Raw genomic sequence first — 21,340 nt, forward strand, 5'->3', positions numbered from 1 at the left:
TGGTCAAGGCCAAGTGCTTCAGAGGGAATGAACAGAACAGGCAATCATCAAGTGATCCATCCCCTGTTGCCCATTCCCAGCTTCTGACAAACAGGCTAGGGACACTCAGAGCATGGTGTTGCATCCCTCCCCATCCTGGCTAATAGCCACTGATGGACCCATTCTCCAGGAATTTATCTAGTTCTTTTTTTAATCCTGTTACAGTTTTGGTCTTCACAGAATCCCCCACTCAAAGGCCTCAAAAACTAACCAAGGTGAAGAACACATCAAGAACAAAGAATATATCAACATGTCATCTGAAGGTTCAAGTGGTATATCTACATCCAACCAGCCTGAAGCAAAAATACAGCTACCTACGGAAGAAACAGTGTCTCCAAAACCTAAAGGCAGTTCTCGATGTTTGTCGGTCAAAGTGTTCCCATTTATTGAAGTTACAAAAGATGGCTACTGGTGCACCTCTTGCAAAAAAGCTTACGAAGAAAGAAAGCTTCCCAATACTATAATTGGTAAAAGTGGAGGAGCTTAGTTTGTCAACCCAATCAGAAAAGCCAGTGCTGCCAAACTACGTGAAAAGGTTGCAAAACACCACGCCTCTGGAGCGCATCAACATGCAGAAAGCCTTATAAGCCCACTTTCGAAGCCAATTTTAGAAGTACTTAAGGAGGCTGTTAAAAATGCTGGAGACACAACACAGTTCATGCAAACAAACATGGCTGTAGCATCCTACTTTCTATTTAAGCAAGGGATACCACACACTACAAACTGGAGGACAATGTTAAGTGCATTCTCACTCGTTCATCCTGAAGTGGAACACTGGTTCCAAATGAGACCAGCAAATGCTCACTATCTTTCTGCAAGAACCTCAACTGACTGGCTAGAAGCATGCGGTGCAACAGTGAAAGACTCTCACCCCATTCAAAAAATGAACTCTCTCATCCCATTCAAAAAATTGGCATACATGGCTGATGAATGCACCAATGCAAATGGGCATCAAGTATTAAATCATTGTGTACATTATCTTGATGTCAGGGGTAGGCCAGTAGATCCATTTCTAGATGTTCAAGTTATAGAAGACACATCGGCTGCATCTGTGACAACCCACATCTTAGAAGAGTTAAATGCTTGTCAATTGGACCCCAAACAGATGGCTGCTTGTGCATCTGATGGAGCTGCAAACTTCTTTGGAAGACATAGTGGAGTACAAGCTTTGGTCAGAGAAAAGTGTAACCCTAATCTCTCCTATACACACTGAAGAGGCCATCTACTCCAACTAGCACTAGTATGAGCTGCAGAATCTTCAAAATACATTAAAAAGCTCTAAATTTAATGTCTTCATTATATTCTTTTTTCAGCAAGAGTCCAAAAAGACTGACTATTTTGGAAAATACAGAAGATACACTGGGACTGAAGTTCAAATTAGTCCAACCTGGGAAAACCTGCTGGCTTTCTTATGAGCGATCCTTGGCTGTTGTCTTAAAATTACTCCAGCCGTTGTTACTGGCTTTTGAAAGTATCTACCAAGATGGCATGGATCTAAGTAGTGAGGCCGGTGGATTACTTTTGCTAATACGTTCAGAGAAGACTATTGCCATTCTCTCTCTCATAAGTCTACTGTTGAAACCACTTGGGTCATTAAACAATGCCATCCAGGCATCTGCTACAACAGTAGTAGTTCTTTGTCCAGCAATAGAAGCTACCTTTGGATCAATCAAAGAGCTATCCATTGAAAAAGTACTAAAAGAAGCAGAGACTCCAGTCCAGAAGTTGAGTAATGAAGGCATGTATATTGAATCCTTAAGTGAAGAAGACAAGAAGTGTTTGTTAAGACAACTGAAAAAGTACACAGGCTTGATTCTTAAAAATCTACAACAGCGACTTCTAGATTCTATTCAACCTCTACGTAGCTTTTACAGATGCCTGTCCTATAAAACACCAACAGTTGAGTGGAGTGAGACACTACCAGCAATGGGGCTGCCATGTGATCAGGACAGAATACAGAATTTGAACACATAGTGGAATATCATACGATGAATGAATGAAGATTTGACTTCAACTTCTTTTTTATCATCACTAGTGGCTCAACCTGATCTTTGTGTTCTGTTTCCTGGGATGAAAGAAGTAGGAATTCATCTCTTGCTACTCCCAGTCACAACAGCTTAAGTTGAGCATTCTTTTTCATCACTGAGTAGAATTTTGTGTTCTGAAACAAGTCCCCTTCTGCCTGATCATGTGAATGAACTAATGAGCATATCAATTGAAGGAATGGAAATACCGGACACACGAGAAGCCACCAAAGATGAACGCATTGCATTCAAGAAGTTCATTAACAGAGTTGTGCAAAATTATAACAAGAAACCAAGAAGGATGTAGACGTAGTGCTTCATAGAAGGCTTGAGTAGCCAACTTTAATTTGTGTGATGATTTTAAAACATGAGTTAAACCTAATAAAATGGTAATGAAACATTTTTCAGTTTTTACTATGGTGCCATACAGCCCACCTTCACCCTCATAGTCTCACCCCTCATTGGCCCTGACACCACCCCCTGTAAATTTGAACCCCCCGCCCCATTTCAATTCCTGGGGAAACCACTGGTAAGCAGTAATCATGCAAATAAGTAGTGCAAGATCACACACTGTTCTGAGTGGTGAAATGTAATTGGACCTGGAACATTTTGCTGAAAATGTAACAACTTTCTGCTTTTCTCTTTTACTAAGTGGAAAGAATCAATTTTGTGCAGATCAGCACTCCTTCATGAATGTCAGTCTGGATCATGGTGATCTTTTAGGTTCACTTTTACAAAAAAAATAGAAAGGAGATTAATTTCTTTTTGGTTTTGAACTTTCCATGGGGCAAAGAAAATAAGTTCTTAAGGCTGAAGACTTCGGTTTTTGGAAGCACTTATTCCATTTGGATAAAATCTAAAGAAATTAGTGGCCTGCTGAGAACCCAGATGAACAGCAGGTGGTAAACATTCTACTTTCAACCAAATTTATTTTGTGATCCATTTTTTGTGCTGGGCAAAGGAAATGTGCAGCCAGATTATTAGCAAAATGCGTAGGACTCAAACTGTGATGGACTAAAACGCGAAAATCTGCTGCCCAGTTGAAGAAAAGTGAAGCATAAAAGACGGTTACTCACCTGTAGTAACTGGTGTTCTTCGAGATGTGTTGCTCCTATCCATTCCATGTAGGTGTGCGCGCCGCGCGTGCACGGCTCTCCGGAACATTTTTACCCTAGCAACTCCGGCGGGCCGGCTGGCGCCCCCTGGAGTGGCGCCGCCATGGCGGCGTATATATACCCCAGCCGGCCCGTCCGCTCCTCAGTTCCTTCTTGCCGGCTATTCCGACAGTGGGGAAGGAGGGCGGGTTTGGAATGGATAGGAGCAACACATCTCGAAGAACACCAGTTACTACAGGTGAGTAACCGTCTTTTCTTCTTCGAGTGATTGCTCCTATCCATTCCATGTAGGTGATTCCCAAGCCTTACCTAGGCGGTGGGGTCGGAATGAGACGTGGCGGAGTGTAATACCGCAGAGCCGAAGGCTGCGTCGTCTCTAGACTGCTGCACCAACGCGTAGTGGGAAGCGAAGGTATGGACTGAAGACCAGGTGGCCGCTCGACAGATGTCCTGGATGGGAACGTGAGCCAGGAAGGCGGCTGACGAGGCGTGCGCTCTTGTCGAGTGTGCGGTAAGTCGGCACGGGGGGACGCGAGCAAGTTCGTAGCACGCCCGTATGCAGGATGTCACCCAGGAAGAAATCCGTTGAGATGAAACAGGCTCGCCTTTCATGCGCTCCGCAATTGCGACAAAGAGCTGGGAGGAACGCCGAAGGACTTAGTTCGGTCAACGTAAACGGCGAGGGCCCCACGGACGTCGAGGGTGTGGAGCTGCTGCTCACGAGGTGAGGCGTGCGGCTTTGGAAAGAAGACCGGGAGGAAGATCTCCTGATTAAGATGAAAGGCCGACACCACCTTTGGGAGGAAGGCCGGATGTGGCCGAAGCTGCACTTTGTCCGCGTGGAAGACGGTATATGGGGGACCCGCCGTCAGGGCGCGGAGTTCGGATACTCGTCTGGCGGATGTGATTGCCACGAGGAAGGCCGTCTTCCAGGTGAGATGGACGAGGGAGCAGGAGGCCATGGGCTCAAGGGCGGGCGATCAGCTGGGTGAGAGCCAGGTTCAGATCCCACGTAGGAGCCGGCGGACGCACTTGCGGGTAGAGGCGGTCCAACCCCTTGAGGAAGCGGGCGACCATGGGGTTGGAAAACACGGAGCGACCATCTACAGCAGGCCGGAAGGCCGAAAGCGCCGCCAGGTGTACCCTCAGGGACGAGATCGCGAGACCTTGGCCTTTCAGGTACCAGAGGTAGTCGAGGACCGTCTGGATCGGGGACGAGAAGGGGTTAAGACCTTGCTGATCGCACCAAAGGGCAAAGCGTTTCCACTTTGCCAGGTAGGTAGAGCGTGTGGACGGTTTCCTGCTTTCAAGGAGAACTTGCTGCACCGCCGCGGAACAGGTCCTCTCCGCGTCGGTCAACCACTCAGGAACCAGGCTGTAAGATGCAGCGACTGCAGGTTCGGGTGACAAAGCCTGCCGAGGTCCTGGGAGATGAGATCCGGCCATAACGGTAGGGGAATGGGATCCCGGATCGATAGCTCGAGGAGCAGGGTATACCAGTGCTGCCTCGGCCAGGCCGGAGCGACGAGAATGACGCGGGCCTTGTCCCTCCGTAGCTTGAGCAGTACTCGGTGGACTAGCGGGAACGGCGGGAAGGCGTATAGAAGGGGACCCGTCCAGGACATGAGGAACGCATCGGAGATGGAGTCCGGAGCCCGACCCTGGTACGAACAGAACCTGTGGCACTTCCTGTTGGTCCTGGAGGCAAACAGGTCTATTTGGGGAAATCCCCACCTTTGGAAGATGGTGTGGGCCACGTCGGGGCGAAGGGACCACTCGTGGGATGCGAAGGACCGGCTGAGACGGTCGGCCAGCGTGTTCTGCACCCCTGGCAGAAAGAACGCTTCGAGGCGAATCGAGTGGGTTACACACAGGTCCCATAGGAGCATCGCCTCCTTGCACAGCGGGGAGGATCGGGCCCCGCCCTGTTTGTTCAGATAGAACATGGCTGTCGTGTTGTCCGTGTACACCGCTACGCAGCGGTCCCGGAGGTGTGCAAGAAAGGCGAGACAAGCCAGGCGGATCGCTCTCAATTCCCTGACGTTGATGTGCAGGGAGAGCTCCTGGGCCGACCAGAGGCCCTGAGTGTGCAGGTCTCCCATGTGAGCCCCCCATCCAAGCGCCGAGGCGTCTGTGGTCAGGGTGACCGACGGGCGAGGGGGGCGAAACGGAACCCCGGCGCAGACCACCTCCTGATGCAGCCACCAGGTGAGCGTCTGGAGAGTGGGGTCTGAGACCGTGACCACCAGATCTAGGGGGTCGCGGTGGGGCCGGTACACCGAAGTCAGCCACATCTGGAACGGACGGAGCCTCAGCCTCGCGTTCGCGGTCACAAAGGTGCACGCAGCCATGTGGCCCAGCAGGCGAAGGCAGGACCGGGCCGTCGTGGAAGGGAAGGCTTGCAAGGTGCGAATGAGCGAGGCCATCGTCTCGTGTCGAGAACGAGGGAGGCAGGCCCTGGCGAGGGTGGAGTCGAGGACCGCTCCTATGAACTCCAATCGCTGTGTCGGCAGTAACTGGGACTTCTCGGCATTGACGAGGAGGCCGAGAGACCGGAACAGGTGCAGTATCTCTGACACCTGAGCTGTCACCAGCTCGTGAGAGCGCCCACGGATCAGCCAGTCGTCGAGATAGGGGTATACGTGGATTCTGCGACGACGGAGAGCTGCGGCCACGACCGCCATGCACTTGGTGAACACCCTCGGGGCAGTGGAGAGGCCGAAGGGTAACACCGCAAACTGGTAGTGGGTCTCGTTGACCGTGAAGCGCAGGAAGCGTCTGTGGGGGGGGTAAATCGCCACATGAAAGTAAGCATCCTTCATGTCGAGGGCGGCAAACCAATCTCCCGGATCCAAGGAAGGGATAATGGACCCCAAGGTTACCATCCGAAACTTGAGCTTGCAGAGATATCTGTTCAGCTCCCGGAGGTCCAAGATGGGACGAAGACCTCCTTTCGCCTTGGGGATGAGGAAATATCTGGAGTAGAATCCCCTGCCCCGCCTGCAGGGAGGCACCTCCTCGATAGCACCCACGCTCAACAGAGCCTGCACCTCCTGTATGAGGACTTGCTCGTGAGAGGGTCCCTGATGAGGGACGGGGAGGGTGGGTGGGAGGGGGGGGGCGAAAGAAACTGTAGGCGGTAGCCGTGCTGGATGGTGCTGAGGACCCAGCTGTCCGATGTTATAGCAGACCACGCCGGAAGGAAGCGGGCAAGGCGATTGGAAAACAAAAGGGATGGATCCTGGGGGGAGAGTGATGGGCCGTCCTCGGGCGTCCCGTCAAAAGGCCGGCTTTTGGCCTTGCGGAGCCTTGGACGAGTTCTGCGCCTGGTTGCGCCGCCCTCCTGACGGTCTACGGCGGAAGGGGGCCGTTCGGCGGTTGTTAAACGGCCGAGACCTGGCCTGGTTGAAGGGGCGGTAGGGCTGCTGGCGGAACGAACGCCTCTGCGTGGCCGGCGTGTGCATACCCAGAGTTCGTATCGCGACCCTCCCATCCTTTAGGGACTGGATTCTGGCATCCGTTTTCTCAGAAAACAGCCCCTGCGTGTCAAACGGGAGGTCCTGGAGGGTGTACTGGACCTCAGGTGGGAGGGTGGAAGATTGTAGCCACGCAATGCGGCGCATCGTCACCCCGGATGCTACCGTTCGAGCCCCTGAGTCTGCTGCGTCCACGGCCGCCTTGATCAGAGTTCTGGAGGCTAACTTGCCCTCCTCCAGCAGCGCTGAGAATTCAGGGCGGGATTCCTGAGGGGTTAGCTCTGTGAACTTCGCAAGGCACCCCAAGATATTAAAAGTGTATCTGGATAAGAGGGCCATCTGGTTGGCGATACGGAGTTGGAGGCCTCCCGCCGAATAGATTTTTCGCCCTAATAAGTCCATGCGCCGGGCGTCCTTCGCCTTCGGCGCAGCGGCAGGTTGACCGTGTCGTTCGCGGTCATTGACCGATTGGACCACCAGCGAGTCCGGGGTGGGGTGGACGTACAAGTATTCGTAGCCCTGGGGCGGGACGGAATACTTCCTTTCGACGCCTCGCGCCGTGGGGGCAACGGAGGAGGGCGACTGCCAGATAGTGGCACTGTTCTTCTGAATGGTGCGAATGAACGGGAGCGCCACTCTGACAGGGGCGTCATCTCCCACAACGTCCGTAATCGGGTCCTCGACTTCTTGCACCTCCTCTATGGGCAAGTTAATGGCCTTTGCCACCCTTCGGAGAAGGTCCTGATGTGCCCTGAGGTCAATGGGCGGGGGCCCTGATGGCGAGGCCCCCGCTACCGCCTCATCTGGAGAGGACGACGAGGAGTGGCCCGGCAGCACCTCCTCCTGTTGGTGCTCGCCCCCCTGGCGATTTGGCGGCAGCGAGTCCTGGCCCAAAGAAGGGCCGTGGGCGGCGGCTTGCGTCGGTGGGGACGGGGGGGCTCGACTGACGGTGGCCACCGGTACCGATGGTGCCGAGCCCGGTTGCCTGGGTGGCAGGGGAGGCCCCTGTTCATATTGCGCCCAGGGCACCCAATGTCCCCAATACTGGGGTCCATGATCCGGGGGAACGGAACCGGCTCTGAAATCCACCGCACTGCCTTGGGGTGAGGCTACAGAGGGTTCCCTGGAGGGCCAGGGTGGAGCCGTGGCGGTGCCTGGGCGGGCGTCCAGCGCCGGCGTGAGACGATGCTCCGGTGCCGAGGGTCGGTGCCGGGCATCTCGGGGGTCCAGTGGCGAGCGGGACCTGTGCTGCACATGGTGCCGGGAGCCGGATCTCCGGTGCCGGGAGCCCGATCTACGGCGTCGGGAGCTGGATCTCCGGTGCCGAGAAGGGGAGCGGCGGCGGCGGGAGCTCGACCGGCGGCGGCGGGAGCTCGACCGGCGGTGCCGGGAACCGGACCTCGAGCGGGATCTGCGGCGCCTCGAACGGCTGCGCGAGTCCCGATGTCCACGGTGCCTGGACGCGGACCTGCTGCGGTGCCGGTGACTTCGTGACCGGGACCTAGAGCGCCGCCGGGAGTACGACCGGCACCGCGATGGAGAGCGGTGCCGGGACTGCGACCGGTGCCGGGACGCTGAGCGGCGTCGCGATGGCGATTTTCGGCGGGATGGGGAGCGGTGCCTCGGTGACCGTCGCCGAGATAGACAGCGCTCGAGACCGGAATCTGGAGCCGCGGTCGCCACGGTCGCCCGGAGATGAGGGGCGCACCATCGCTGGCTTGCCGAGGGACTTGAATGTCCGCACCGGTGGTGCCGGCGGCTGATATGACGGGCCCGTCGCTTCGATCAGCTCTCTTGCCGTCGCGAACGCCTCCGGCGTCGACGGGATCCTCAGCTCCTCCTCGGTGGGCACCGGGGAGCTGGGCAGAACCGGACTCGACGGGCCAGGCGGCGCCGGAGTCAACGGTGCGGTGCACTTAGCGTGCATTGCCTCAGCCTGCACCGTTTTCGTCGGAGGCGGCTGGGCGGACGGCTTTCGCTGCTGTTTTGCGGCGGCCGTCTTCGGCGCCTTGTGCTTCCTCCCGGGAGAGGAGCGGTGCGGGTCTTTGGTGCCGGCTCGGTGCGGGCGGCTCGGTGCAGCCGGAGCGCTGCTCGTCGAGGCGGTTTTCGGTGCCGCTGGAGCTGGCGCCGGAGGTTGGAGCGCAGACTCCATCAGTAAGTGCTTCAGCCTAGAGTCTCTCTCTTTCCTCGTACGAGGCTTAAAGGCTATACAAATAGAGCACTTATCTGGCCGGTGCGACTCTCCGAGGCAGCGGAGGCAAGAGTCGTGCGGGTCGCTAACCGGCATAGGCCGCTGGCAAGCCGCACAGGGCTTGAAACCCGGTGCTCCGGGCATAAGCCCGCACCGGGGCGGAAGAAGAGGGGCAACCCCTCTAATTCCGTAACTATTAACACTATTAACACTAAATATATATACAACTACAACAAGAACTGAACTAACTACTAAAACTATCTACACTAGAACTATGGAGAAACACTAGGGTTGTGGAGGTAAGGGAGCACTCCACTGTTCCAACTGGCCGTCACGGGCGGGAAGAAGGAACTGAGGAGCGGACGGGCCGGCTGGGGTATATATACGCCGCCATGGCGGCGCCACTCCAGGGGGCGCCAGCCGGCCCGCCGGAGTTGCTAGGGTAAAAATGTTCCGGAGAGCCGTGCACACCTACATGGAATGGATAGGAGCAATCACTCGAAGAAGAACTACTGGTGTGCGTAACATTTCCTTCACTGAATCTGCAGGACAATCAAGAAGTCATGCATCCTGTGTGGTGATGTATCCAAACAAATCAGCTGTATAAAATGTGCAGTTGAATCTGAAAATATCTTCTGAGTTAAACACACAATTTGATTGGGAAAAATATAAATATATTTCCTTCCTTATATCCCACCATGATAGTTGAGGCTCACTGGCACATCTTGGCTGTCAGTGTCTGAACATGCTAATTTTGGCAGCATGATGTTCTCTGTTAAAGATTCCCACCTTTGGAAACATGTCAATCAGCTGAGTCCAAGTCTTGCAGTTTCAAATCATGCAGTGAGGCTTTTCCATTTCATTAGGCTTTGACTGAACATTGTTTGAATTTGCTGCTATTTTGTTTTCTGTTTAGTTGGAGGATTAGGCCAGGATGGCTTTTATGAAGGGCAAAACCATTTATAAATGTTGAGCTCTGTATTTTTAATAATTATTATTCTATGGTACCTGGGCTTGGGGCCTAGCTTGCTAAGAAACTGCCTCTCTGTGCAACAGCATCACCACTGTGACTAGCAGAGCCCCTCAGGCCCCCTTGTTTAAAATGGAGATGTCTGCTGGCATCTTATTTTCTGTAAGAGGTTCTTCCTACGCACTTAGACCAACAGAGTTTGTATTTGTTAACCTGTAAGGGGTGTTGAGAAGCCTGTCTCTTCCTCAGACCTTTAGTGAGCAGGAGGGATGTTAGATATAGTGTAGCTAGACAGGGGACGTTATTAATGATTATTCATTATTATTACTTTGGGCAGTATTGTTGACTGCAGGTGGTTTGATCTGGACAGTTCATTCCCTGGAGTTTGGTTTTCTTTTCACCTTGGTGTATGTGTTAAGTTTTGTAAACATGCCTAGAGCCATCAGTATGTGTGGGGATCTCTGCAAGAATGGAAGATGAGAGCTGCAGCAAATAGGTTTGCTGTTATAGGTGCAGAACTGGGCCTAGATCAGATTAAGCATGACTTAGCCATTGTTCAGTGCCCTGATCATGGAGGAAGAGCCTCAAGGAAGAATTGCAATTCAGAATCACAATTCTTTCTCTGCTCTCCCATTGCTCCTAGGGGGAGTAATTTGCTACCACCCTTTATTTGGTGTCGCATACTCCCCACTTCTTGTGCTAGTGTCCAGCTCTGCTGGCCAGCATGTTGGCTTAGCTCCACCTCCCTGTGTGTCCTCTCTGCTCACCCACTTAATCAGAGTTGTACCAGTCAGGTACAACCAGTCAGATTTGCCAACCTCAAACATTCTGCAGCCAGGCCACCCAGAACCATGAGACTGGCTTTAAAATCTTAAGATTTAAAAAATAATAAATATTAAGATCTTGTCATTTGCCTTTCTCCACAACCAGGAGGGCTAGAAACTTGCTTTTTTTAACTTAAACCCAAAATGATGACTTGACTCCAGGAGCTGGGGCTTTAAGAAGAAACACCAAAAATCACAAGAGTTGGCAACACTCCTTGCTCTCTCTCCTTGATCCCAGACCCACGGCCCAGGAAGTCTGCACATTGCTCTGCAGGTTTCTGGGAAGAGGGTGAGGTGGAGTTATTCCATCTACTCTTCAAGGTAGCAATGTCAGAACAAGCCACAATCTGGCTTTTAGCAAATTAACAAAATTTGTAACTGGAGGGCACAGTAAACTAAGCAAAATACTTAACTCAACTTTAACGAGATGGTGTGACTTTTTTTAGATGTGTGTCATAATGAAACTCTTAGTTTTCAAAATGGCATATAGGAGAGTTACTCTCAAAGTTCCTGTTTTTAAAAAATCACCATCATATGTGCAATTAGCAATACACTATAGGACTGGAGCTACAGATTGTAAACTAATTTTTGCTAGTTATACAGATTTGCAAAATCAGTAGCAATCAGTTTACAGTAATTATTTCTAACAATGGACATGCAGCAGCAGCAGCAGCGGCAGCAGCGCTCCTTAACAGAAACCAACCGGATGGGTGAAAACGATTCATAGCAAGGATGTGAACAGCTTCTTTTGCACTAAAACAAACTCTTCTAGTGTATTTTTCCAGTTTTATCCAGTAGAATCTGAATTACGGCACATACAGATAAGACAAATGTTACATTAATGACATTTGAGCTAAGTATCATAACTATTATTTTTCACTGGAGTCTACCCTAACCCTTCCTTATTTTTCAATATTCAATTATCAAAAGAAGATGATATTTAATTTGTTAATTTCGGTTCAGATTAAACATTTCATTTTAATCTGATGAAGCACAAGCTTGTGTCATTATTTTATTTACAAATAAAAATGAATTCCATTATGTCACTCAGTTTTTTGCCTCATGTATACATCTAAACTTCCACACTCAGGCATGTGCACTTAGATGTACATCACAGCAGTACACACCTACAAGAGGAAAATGATGGTTGAGTGATTAAGAAAGGCATCAGAAATATCCTGATACACCATGAGCTACTCGTATGAAGGACACAGATTTTCTCACATTTTCTAAAGCAAACCTGGCTTTGTGTCTTAGCCATTGGCACAAATATCCAGAGGATAAACCACACAGGAACTAGTTAACACCCATGCCAAGAATGTCATTTCGCAATAGTGAGAATGTCTTTAAAAAATAACTGGAGAGAGGAGGATTGTAACTATAAACCTGTTGTAACTATAAGGCACTTGAATGAGCTGGTATGGGGAAACTCAAGTCAGTGGAGTTACTTCAGATTTACACTGTTGTGATTGAGGCCAAGATTTGGTTCAGGAACCTTTACACAAGAAACCAAGAGCAAAGATCAAATTTTTCACACAGTTACATGGAAGCAACTATAGTGACATCCATGGGGTTTTCCTGGGGATAACTCAGGGCAGAATTTGTCTCTTCCAGTCCCAAAGTTTACTTCAGAGCAGATTCTTATCCAAGCAGTGGGATAATTCTGCCCAAAATCACAACCCTTGCAATCCCATTGATGTTTTATGCATCTCTGGTCCTGAACTTTTGTCTTTCACATTACGATCAACAAGGAAGTGTTATTTACTGTGAGAAGTTCCACCCTTAATTATTAAAACATAACAGTAATAGTCTGATATATTCCAAGTACAGAGCAGCTTGCTAAGTGACAATTTAAGAAATTCAATAGCTATGCACTACTGAATTGATAAGCTTGACCTTTTCAGTCCTATCTCAACAGCTTTGGTGTGTCAGTTTGGTAACTTCAACAATCAGGCATGGCTGCTAAATGCTAATCTTGGAAAAGTCCTGGTCTCAATGAAGGGGATGAGATTGAGTCTTACGATGTCCCTCTAGAATTAGTAAAACTCACAAGACACAAAAAATGACCTTTATAGCATGGCTAGCCATTGCACCTGTGAGGTTTTAGACAGTATAGTTGGTGCCAAGGGAGGATAATTTCTGGAAGGTTTGCCATCTATGTGAGTGTCCTACACTGAAGATTACTTCACTCGAATGTCTGGCCTCATTTCTGATAGTGACATTTGAAAGTCCCATTCCCAAGTGAGATGACTTACAGGGTGCTCCCAGTTCATTGCAACTTTGTTTAAAATGTTCTCATACCAAAGATCATTTTGTCATGTCCAGGCTCTGAGTGCTCTCACCCATTTGAAACTAGATATGTCACATTTAGCCAGGTACCTACAAACAAAAAGGGCTGACACTTGACTTTAGTTTAAGCAGAAGCAGGTGAACAAGTTTGGTGTGCCTTAAGTTACTCAGTGCATCACAGAATGCAAAAACTCCAAGTGGAAACCCTCAGGCCTTCTGCAGAGGCAGATCAGATAAAGGCAGGTCCACCTGGGGGAGAGGAGTGGGGAGCAGTTTGCCCAGGCCCCTTGTTTGAGAGGGCTCCCAACCTGAGCAGCGTAGCAACCTAGTGCACAGGGTCATGATGGAGCAGCAGCAGGGCTTAAATTCAGCTGGAGCTGTCTGGAGCGAAGTTCCAGTAAATATTTTTAAACTCTTGGGGCTGACTCTCTGAGTCCCAATGCCTCCCGCAGAGGGCTCCAAGAAATACTCTTTGAGAATTTAAGTCCTGAGCAGCAGCCAATTCAAACCAGTTCACAATGCCTGGAGCAGAGAGCTGGGCCCAGCCCTACCAGACAGGAGATGCAGCTGCAGGATGAATGCCTCTCCAGCCATCACCCCCACACAACCTGCACTCCCAGTGGTAATTTCTTTGGAAGAATGGAGGTCCTGTGCAGTGGCGGCTCCAGGCACCAACAATCCAAGCATGTGCCTGGGGCGGCAAGCCACGCGGGGTGCCCTGCCGGTCCCTGCGAGGGCGGCAGTCAGGCAGCCTTCGGCGGCTTACCTGCAGGAGGTCCGCCGGTCCCGCGGATTCGGCGGGAATTTGGCTGCGGGTACACCGAAGCCGAGGGACTGGCAGAGCTCCTGCAGGCAAGCCGCCAAATCTGTGGGACTGGGGACCTCCCACAGGCAAGCCCCTGAAGGCAGCCTGCCTGCCATGCTTTGGGCCGCAAAAAAGCTAGAGACCCCCCTGGCCCTGTGTCAGATATTGTCACAGGCCCTTCAAAATCTCTATGTGACCCTGAATAGAAGGCAGAGGAAGCGGAGGCCAGCAGTAGGTGAGTGTTCATGCCATGGCAGGATGGGGATGTGAGATGGGCAGAAGCTAGAGTAGAGTCCTGTGGGCTTGCTGGACAACCAGAGGAAAATGGGTGTTTAACCACCGATGGCTGGAATGGGAAATATCACATAGGCATGGATGAGGGAGGGAGGATCATTTTCAATTGTCTATCAGTACATTCAGTGAATGTCTAGATGAGCATCCAGAATGAAATCAAGGCCAGGACTTCACCTCTACACTTTTGGGTGCTTATGAAACTAAAACTGAAACTAAACCTCACCAGTTCTGATTTTTCATCTTGAGTGACTGTACCAAGAGGGGAAGGGAGCACTATCATGTCTAGTCTCCTCATTCCCAGATTTTTAGATGCTGGTACTTCTCAGGAATGATTTTTTTCAGTGGCAGAAGTGCTGATTTTTTGGTGATGGAATTTCAAATGGGATTTATTATGATTGCTATTTTTATAAACACACACACACACTTCTCAGAGTTGGCGTTGGAGGTTGGTGCTCTGTCTATAGGATTAGGTATTTGACGAGAGGTTAAAACATCGCTGAAGTGGAGAACGAAAAAACAAACTCCACTTGCTACTCACTGCAAACATGCTCCTTCAAATTCCATTTAAATATAGCATTAGTATTGGAAGGTGATTCCACTTAGCCCCCAAAAATGCAGCATAAAAATATTAATCACACAGAGTCCTGCATGACAATAATTTTCCATCATGACAGCCATTGACGAGGCGTCTAATACTTAGGCGACAGCTGTATTTAGGCTGGATAGGGAGTAAACATAAATGTTAATTATTTTACTTGAGATGAGAAACTAGATGACATTTTGAGCTGGTATTACTGTAAACAGGAAAACGGTATGAGAGCTTACAGCTTATAAAAGTATCAAAAATACAAATCAGGAGGAGGTTTGCAGACCAGAGAAGGACAAGTGCAACATTAATAAAAAGTGAGTGAATGAGACAGAGAAAGTATGTGTGAAATTATTCATGGGAAGACCATTTTTGTCTCAGACAATTCAAATTACCCTCTTTATTGGACATGCTCAATGTGGTAGAAGAGACCAGATTGGTCTTGATTATCTTGTGCTATAGTAGTTTACCTGGTTCTCTTTGTTTAAAATAATAAAAACCCAAATATCTCAGACACTGAGAACATCAATGCAGTGTAGCAGAACGTGGAATGACCTGATGTACAGATCTCCACCTTCCTTATCATTCAGATCATATCATGCATAGTAATGTGAAGACTTAAACCCTCATTCTCTACACATTTACACACATGCTTAATTTTATACACTGTGAGTAATTTCATCAGAGTCAGTGATATTACTGGCAATGTGCAAAATCAAGTATATGTTTAAGGGCACGTCTACACAGTGGAGTTATGCATACTGGGGTGGGGGTATTTCAAATAGGCACTATACTAAAGCATGCTAGCAAACTTTTAGTGTGCACCAGTAGAGTCTACACAGACCAATTAATGCACAACACATCAGTGCACTTTAGAAATCACTCCTGCATAGTGCGTGTTGCTGCTCTAGTTAAGGCCTCAGTAGAAAAGACCTGAGTCTTTTCAGGATCAGGACCTGAGATTGTTGACTTACAACTTTTACTGTAGTTAGTGTTGTTCAATTGTGATGCAATGCTTCTATAGCTGAACTCCAACCTCCTATTCAACTCAAATGATCTCTTTGTTTTGGAACAGAGCACATACATTTTTAAAACATTTTTGTTAAAGCCAGAGACTGTACATGCACAGAAGTTTGCTTTCAGAAGAACAATTAAAATGTGTTTTAATGTAGCTGGGGGCAGGGGTACAAGAGCCTAATATTCATACACTTGGTCCTTTATATAACTTTGTAGATAGCATGAGAGCACATTGCTCCAGTTGTAATCCCCTAATGAATCCTATTTTTCATAGGAATTGAGTTCCCAATCACAATACACACACAGTGTTCTCCTTATGCTTATCAAGTACAAAATAATTATTTCAGCATAGTGCATATGGTATATCAGATTATTTGGAGACCCTTTGAGGATTATTGTATTATGCAATAATTCTATATAATAAAATAACATTAAAAGAACATTAAGATTGCATGAATACAACCCAGCAAATGTTAAAAGTTGGTGTTGCCAAGGCACCCTGACATTCTGCGGTAGATTGTGCTTAAGTGCACAATGTGGAATTATCTCAGGGTTTCACAGGAAAGGTAGGTGCCCTGGTCTTAGGGTGACCAGATAGCAAAATATGTAAAATCAGGACAGGGGTGGGGTAATAAGTGCCTATATAAGAAAAAGCCCCAAATATCGGGACTGCCCTATAAAATTGGGGCATCGGTCACCCTACCTGTTCTCAGTCTTTCCACTTGTTAAAAAACACACAGCAATCAGAGGAGGGTTCCTGTTACACTCTATAAACTGTCCAAGGTTTAAGGCAAAAGCCCCAGCTTGTGCATCCACACTAAAATTTTTGCTGCATAGTTAAATCAATTATGCGCATCAATACACAATGTAGCATTCCTCAACCACACACATGGGGCCCAATCCAAAGCCCAGTGAAGTCAACGTGAGTCTTTCCACTGACTTCCATGGGAAATGGATCAGGCAGCCTATGAATTTAAGGAAAAGCTTATACAAAATGTATTGGGCATGTGAAGTGTACAATGTATTAAGGCTCATAACTTGGTCAAATGAGAATAATTTTTATTGGAACACTTAAAGGCAATTGTCATCGATACGGCCATTTCTACCACAATTTTCAACCTCTGTTTAAGACTGTTCCAAAAAAAAAAATTGCTTTTTTTTTTTATAATGAGGAAAGTAATTTTTTCTCATTCTTCTCATGCTACAAAACCATTTTTTGCAGAAGCATTAAAAAATCACTAGGGACCAAGCCACAACAATTGCAGTCCAAAAGGTAAAAGTTTGAGATAGCTATGAATGACTGAAAATTGTGAATTAGAATGGAAACCATTAAAAAACTCTGATTATAGCAATTACTACCTCACCTGCTATAATATGTTAGTGTCAGTAGTTATCCACAGTAATTGTGGATGACCACAATATATTTATTATTTGCTGTACTATCATATTTAATGTTTCAATAACAGCCTCCCCCAACTTTTAAAATGTTCATTTGCAAAACTAATATTTGTTTTGGAGTTCAGTAACAGAAGCCTGGTGTGCTTTTTTAACCGCTCACTTCATATGCCTCCAACCTGATTGACTGAGAACATATATGTGACAGTTAGACTTACTGTTCATCTGAGGTGAAAACAAAACTTAGTGCTTCATCTTAAATATTAAACACCTTTTTAAAATATAAAGCCTGAACTATACAAAAAAAGCAGAAGAATAAAAGTTGTCACCCTCTGTAATCTCAACACTATTTTAGCATTACTTTTAAAAATATATATATTTCAAAGTGAATTTACATTCATAGCCACAACACAAGTAATTTGATAACAGAATGTATATAACAATACTATGCAAATATTGACTTCTGGTTCTGGCCCAAAGCAAGATTAGTCTTTTCTTGAGAATACACTGGGTCAAATTCATATTAGGTTCAATGGCCAGATCCAAAGGTCATTGAAATCAATGGAAAGTCTCTCAGTGACTTCAGTGAACTTTGTAGGCTTTCTGTGTAGCTGTCTCAATTGACTCCTCACAGGGGCTGAATTTGGCCTTTTGGCTATGACAGATGTAAAGCAGTTCATCCCATGTACAAATGTCCTCAATGACTTGAATACATTTTAAACCCCCCTCCCACTGCCCCTGCAAGTTACATCATTCCCCATTAGCTCGAGTAAAGAAACCCAGCTCATGGCTGAGAAAAATAAATGACCAAAATACATATAAACATCTGTACTTACATGTGTCTGGCTTGAGCTGACTGTTGGTGATTCCGAAGTACTGGGGGTTTTCAATGACAGGAATCTTTGTCATTCCAATGATGACAGCATCTGGGCCGCCCTCAGAAGATGATGGAGTGTTACTCCCATTCGAAATGTGATGGAGGGGACTTGCCGAATCATCATCATTGCTGATAACTGAAGAAGGACCTAGAGTTAGAAACAAAGATTCCCCTTAACTTGACAAATTTTTCCCCGCCCTCAGTCACCTGCTTTGGCTGAGCAGTCTGCCCTCAAGCACAACTAGTTAGTAGCCTTCTTTTTGCTAGTTGGCGTTTTTGTCTCTGGGATTTTGTGTGCATGTTGAGGGAGGTGAGAACATATTTCCAGGGCCGGCTCCAGATCCCAGTGCGCCAAGCACGCGCTTGGGGTGGCATGCCGCGGGGGGCACTGTGCCTGTCGCCGGGAGGGCGGCAGGCGGCTCCGGTGGACCTCCTGCAGGCATGCCTGCGGATGCTCCACCGGAGTCGCGGGACCAGCGGACCCTCCGCAGGCACGTCTGCAGGAGGTCCACCGGAGCCGCGGGACCAGCGACCGCCAGAGCGCCCCCCGCAGTGTGCCACCGTGCTTGGGGCGGCAAAATTCCTAGAGCCGCCCCTGCATATTTCATATGGGACTTAAAACAAAGGCTTAGTTTGGTGACTCCTTTATATGCACAAGGATCATCGTTCCATAGAGGTAGCCTCTAAAGCACTCAGATACTATGACTACGAGTGTGTTATAAGTACCTATATTGGTAGATTACATAGACTTGATAGGACTACATCCAATATAGTGGGATAAATATCAAAATGCAGTGAACTCTTCTGTTATTTCCAGCAATAAGCTATAACCTGTATTCATTGCTTGTTTGCATTAGTCCCTACACAGAACATACACAAGTAAGGCCTTTGAAAACAAAGCTGAGTGATGTTTTCCCTTGTCATGGCCTTATTGTGAGACAGGATGTGTGTGAGATGCATTCTCCCTGATGAGGGAAGTTGTCTGAATTCTGAAGGACTAAGAGGGTTAAGACAACATTCAGAGCCCAGTGGACATGTAGGACCAAAGCAGGTGCTGGGCAAACACGCAAGGATGGCAAGGGGAAGGAATCCTCCCAACTCCTACCCTATGCCTCAGAAGGACTGTGGAGTGACTGTGCAAGGGCTGTTCCAACACAATGGAATATTTCATTCCCCTTGGCAGCCTGTCAGAACCCAGTATTTGAGTGGCCACTTCTGTTTTGTTCTCTTTGCACTTTATTAATTATTTTTATTACAATTAAGCCACAGCAACAGGAGAGATAAAAAGTGAAAAGATTGATTAATTAATAGTTATGCAAATTGAGCACTTCTCAGGTGGGTTTAAGGGGCTTTGATCTAATATCTCACAGCCTATGCAAAGTCAGAATAAGTAACCAAGTAATCCAAGAGCTCTCATGGTTTACAGTTTAATTGCTCTCTTCCCTTTAATTCTATGTACGCAACACGAGCTCAGAAAGAAGATCCAAGTCACTAATAAACCTTGGCAGCACTTTCCCTACTCTTCCCACTGAAGAGCCAGCGACAAACTCACATTTTCAAATGGTTTATTTTATGTGATTCTCCTCTCTTGACTGGCTCACAGTAACACCATAAAGACATCTTTATCATTCCATGAGATGGCTTGTAAGTAGGGGATGGATTTGGAGATCCCATTAGAAATTCCGCCTTTAAATAATCCGACATAGCTATTTCAGCTGCAGGAACATCCCTGTCTCTCTCCCCCCACCCCCCTTAAAACCCTGACTCTGGTTTAGCAGTCCATAAAGGAAACCATTTTATTGTTTGAAAAAGTAGTTTTTCCCTAGCCTGAAACATCAGCGGTAATTTTTCAAATGCCTTTCACTTTGCTGGGAAGTCACAGTTGACAACTTTAAGCAATGCATCTAGATCTATGCAATTTATCAAGTGAAGTATTAATACTGATGCTGTTTTTGTCATTCCTGATTTCACAGATCCTTAGAAGATGAATGCTACTAGCAAAGCTACAAGGATTATGCCTGTTTTTGGCAAAGATTTTTATATAATGAAGTCCAGAACACAGCAAACAGTTGGGAGAAAACATTCCTTGAGATGGTATATTAGTTACACATATAATGTCACAACATTATTTGATGTGTGTTTGGGTTTGTGTGTGCATCTGTTCTGCTATAAAACATCATAGATCAAAATGTAGAGAAGAACAAGTAAAGCCTTGCTAAAGTTTTCTAGAAAAAAACACTCCTTAGTCTCATGTCTCTGAACTTGGCGTGTCTCAAGTTGATGTTACCACTAAGCTGCCAGACAAATAAAAATTTTTCTTGTAAAAAATGCCGTCCTTTTTATATTAATGTTATCTTTAGTGTGAAGGGCCACATCTATTTTATTACAACAGCTTGTAAGCTTTCTTAGACCTATAACTTAATAGAGGCACTTCTAAGTTCTCTGCAGCCTCTGATTAGCATGAGAAACAAATCCCTTTGTCATTTGTTCATTCCTCGCACATATACAGGCTTGGAAGGAAGGAGTGTACGTTACACATCTATAGGAATGTAAGCAGAATAGTGAAAAGGAAGGCAATCTGCTAATCACATCAATTTTGCGCTGATCGGGACTCTGGCATCCAGTTTTATATGGTAGACCAGTTTTGAATTATTTTTTAAATCATTGCATGTTGCAAGGCATTGTGGTTAAAATGTGGCTGCTTTCTTCGTAAATGAGGTTACTAAACTAAGCCAACTAATTAAACTGGTCCTCTGTGTTATGCCAATTAGATTTTAAAACATTTCTGATATCTTAGAGCAATACCTAAAATATGAGGGTAAATGCTAGACCACAGTGATATGTTATGATCTACTTAATTTATTAGTCCACTTAATCAAGGAACCTTTTTTATACATTCAGTACAGGGAACTGACTGTAAATTACAATTCCTAATAAGCGCACTATATTTACTAACTAGAAAAAAGATAAAACAATGGCCTTTGCTTAATTTTAAAATACCCATTTCAGTTTTCTACATATCTGTTATATAATTAAAGCATCCACCATCCAAGGGATGGCAAGTTTTTTACATAACAGGAGACAAATAAACTTACACCAATTCAAACATCCACTTCATCAGGGCCCACTGATAAATGTGAATAAACAGGTACACAAACTGTTTTGTTGCTTGCTTATTTGACAGACTAACTGTTTTACATGAAGTTACATTCCATTTCCGCAATGCACTGACTTAATTACATTACAGTCAAAGGCTAGCACTGCAGCTGACACTTCACTGTAGCAGTTTTCACTGTTGCATTTCCAGAATGCAATTTGAATGCGACCACTCCAAGCTGGCAAGAACCTGGAATGGCTCTTTCATGAATCATTTATCCAGAGCACAAATCAAAGGGTAATTTCTTAAACAGTGTCTAAGTACTGTCTCATCCTGATTAA

General features: G+C 47.1%; 1 protein-coding gene and 1 long non-coding RNA gene across 4 annotated transcripts in view; one reads left to right on the forward strand and one right to left on the reverse strand.

The window, feature by feature from the left end:
• LOC120407554 overlaps positions 1 to 20,142 on the forward strand; it is a 58,677-nt gene extending 38,535 nt beyond the window's left edge. Inside the window, exon 4 of the long non-coding RNA XR_005600105.1 lies at positions 19,876 to 20,142. This is a non-coding gene — a long non-coding RNA (uncharacterized LOC120407554). The remainder of the gene's footprint in view (positions 1 to 19,875) is intronic.
• NTRK2 (neurotrophic receptor tyrosine kinase 2) overlaps positions 1 to 21,340 on the reverse strand; it is a 275,271-nt gene that overhangs the window by 106,407 nt on the left and 147,524 nt on the right. For 2 of the 3 annotated variants that reach the window (XM_039543226.1, XM_039543229.1), the window contains exon 13: positions 17,862 to 18,050. In XM_039543226.1, coding sequence (XP_039399160.1) covers positions 17,862 to 18,050 — 189 coding nt within the window. The remainder of the gene's footprint in view (positions 1 to 17,861; positions 18,051 to 21,340) is intronic. The other variant, XM_039543228.1, reaches the window with a different exon arrangement.

Source organism: Mauremys reevesii, linkage group 6 (genome assembly GCF_016161935.1).
Source record: "Mauremys reevesii isolate NIE-2019 linkage group 6, ASM1616193v1, whole genome shotgun sequence".
Taxonomy (NCBI): domain Eukaryota; kingdom Metazoa; phylum Chordata; order Testudines; family Geoemydidae; genus Mauremys; species Mauremys reevesii.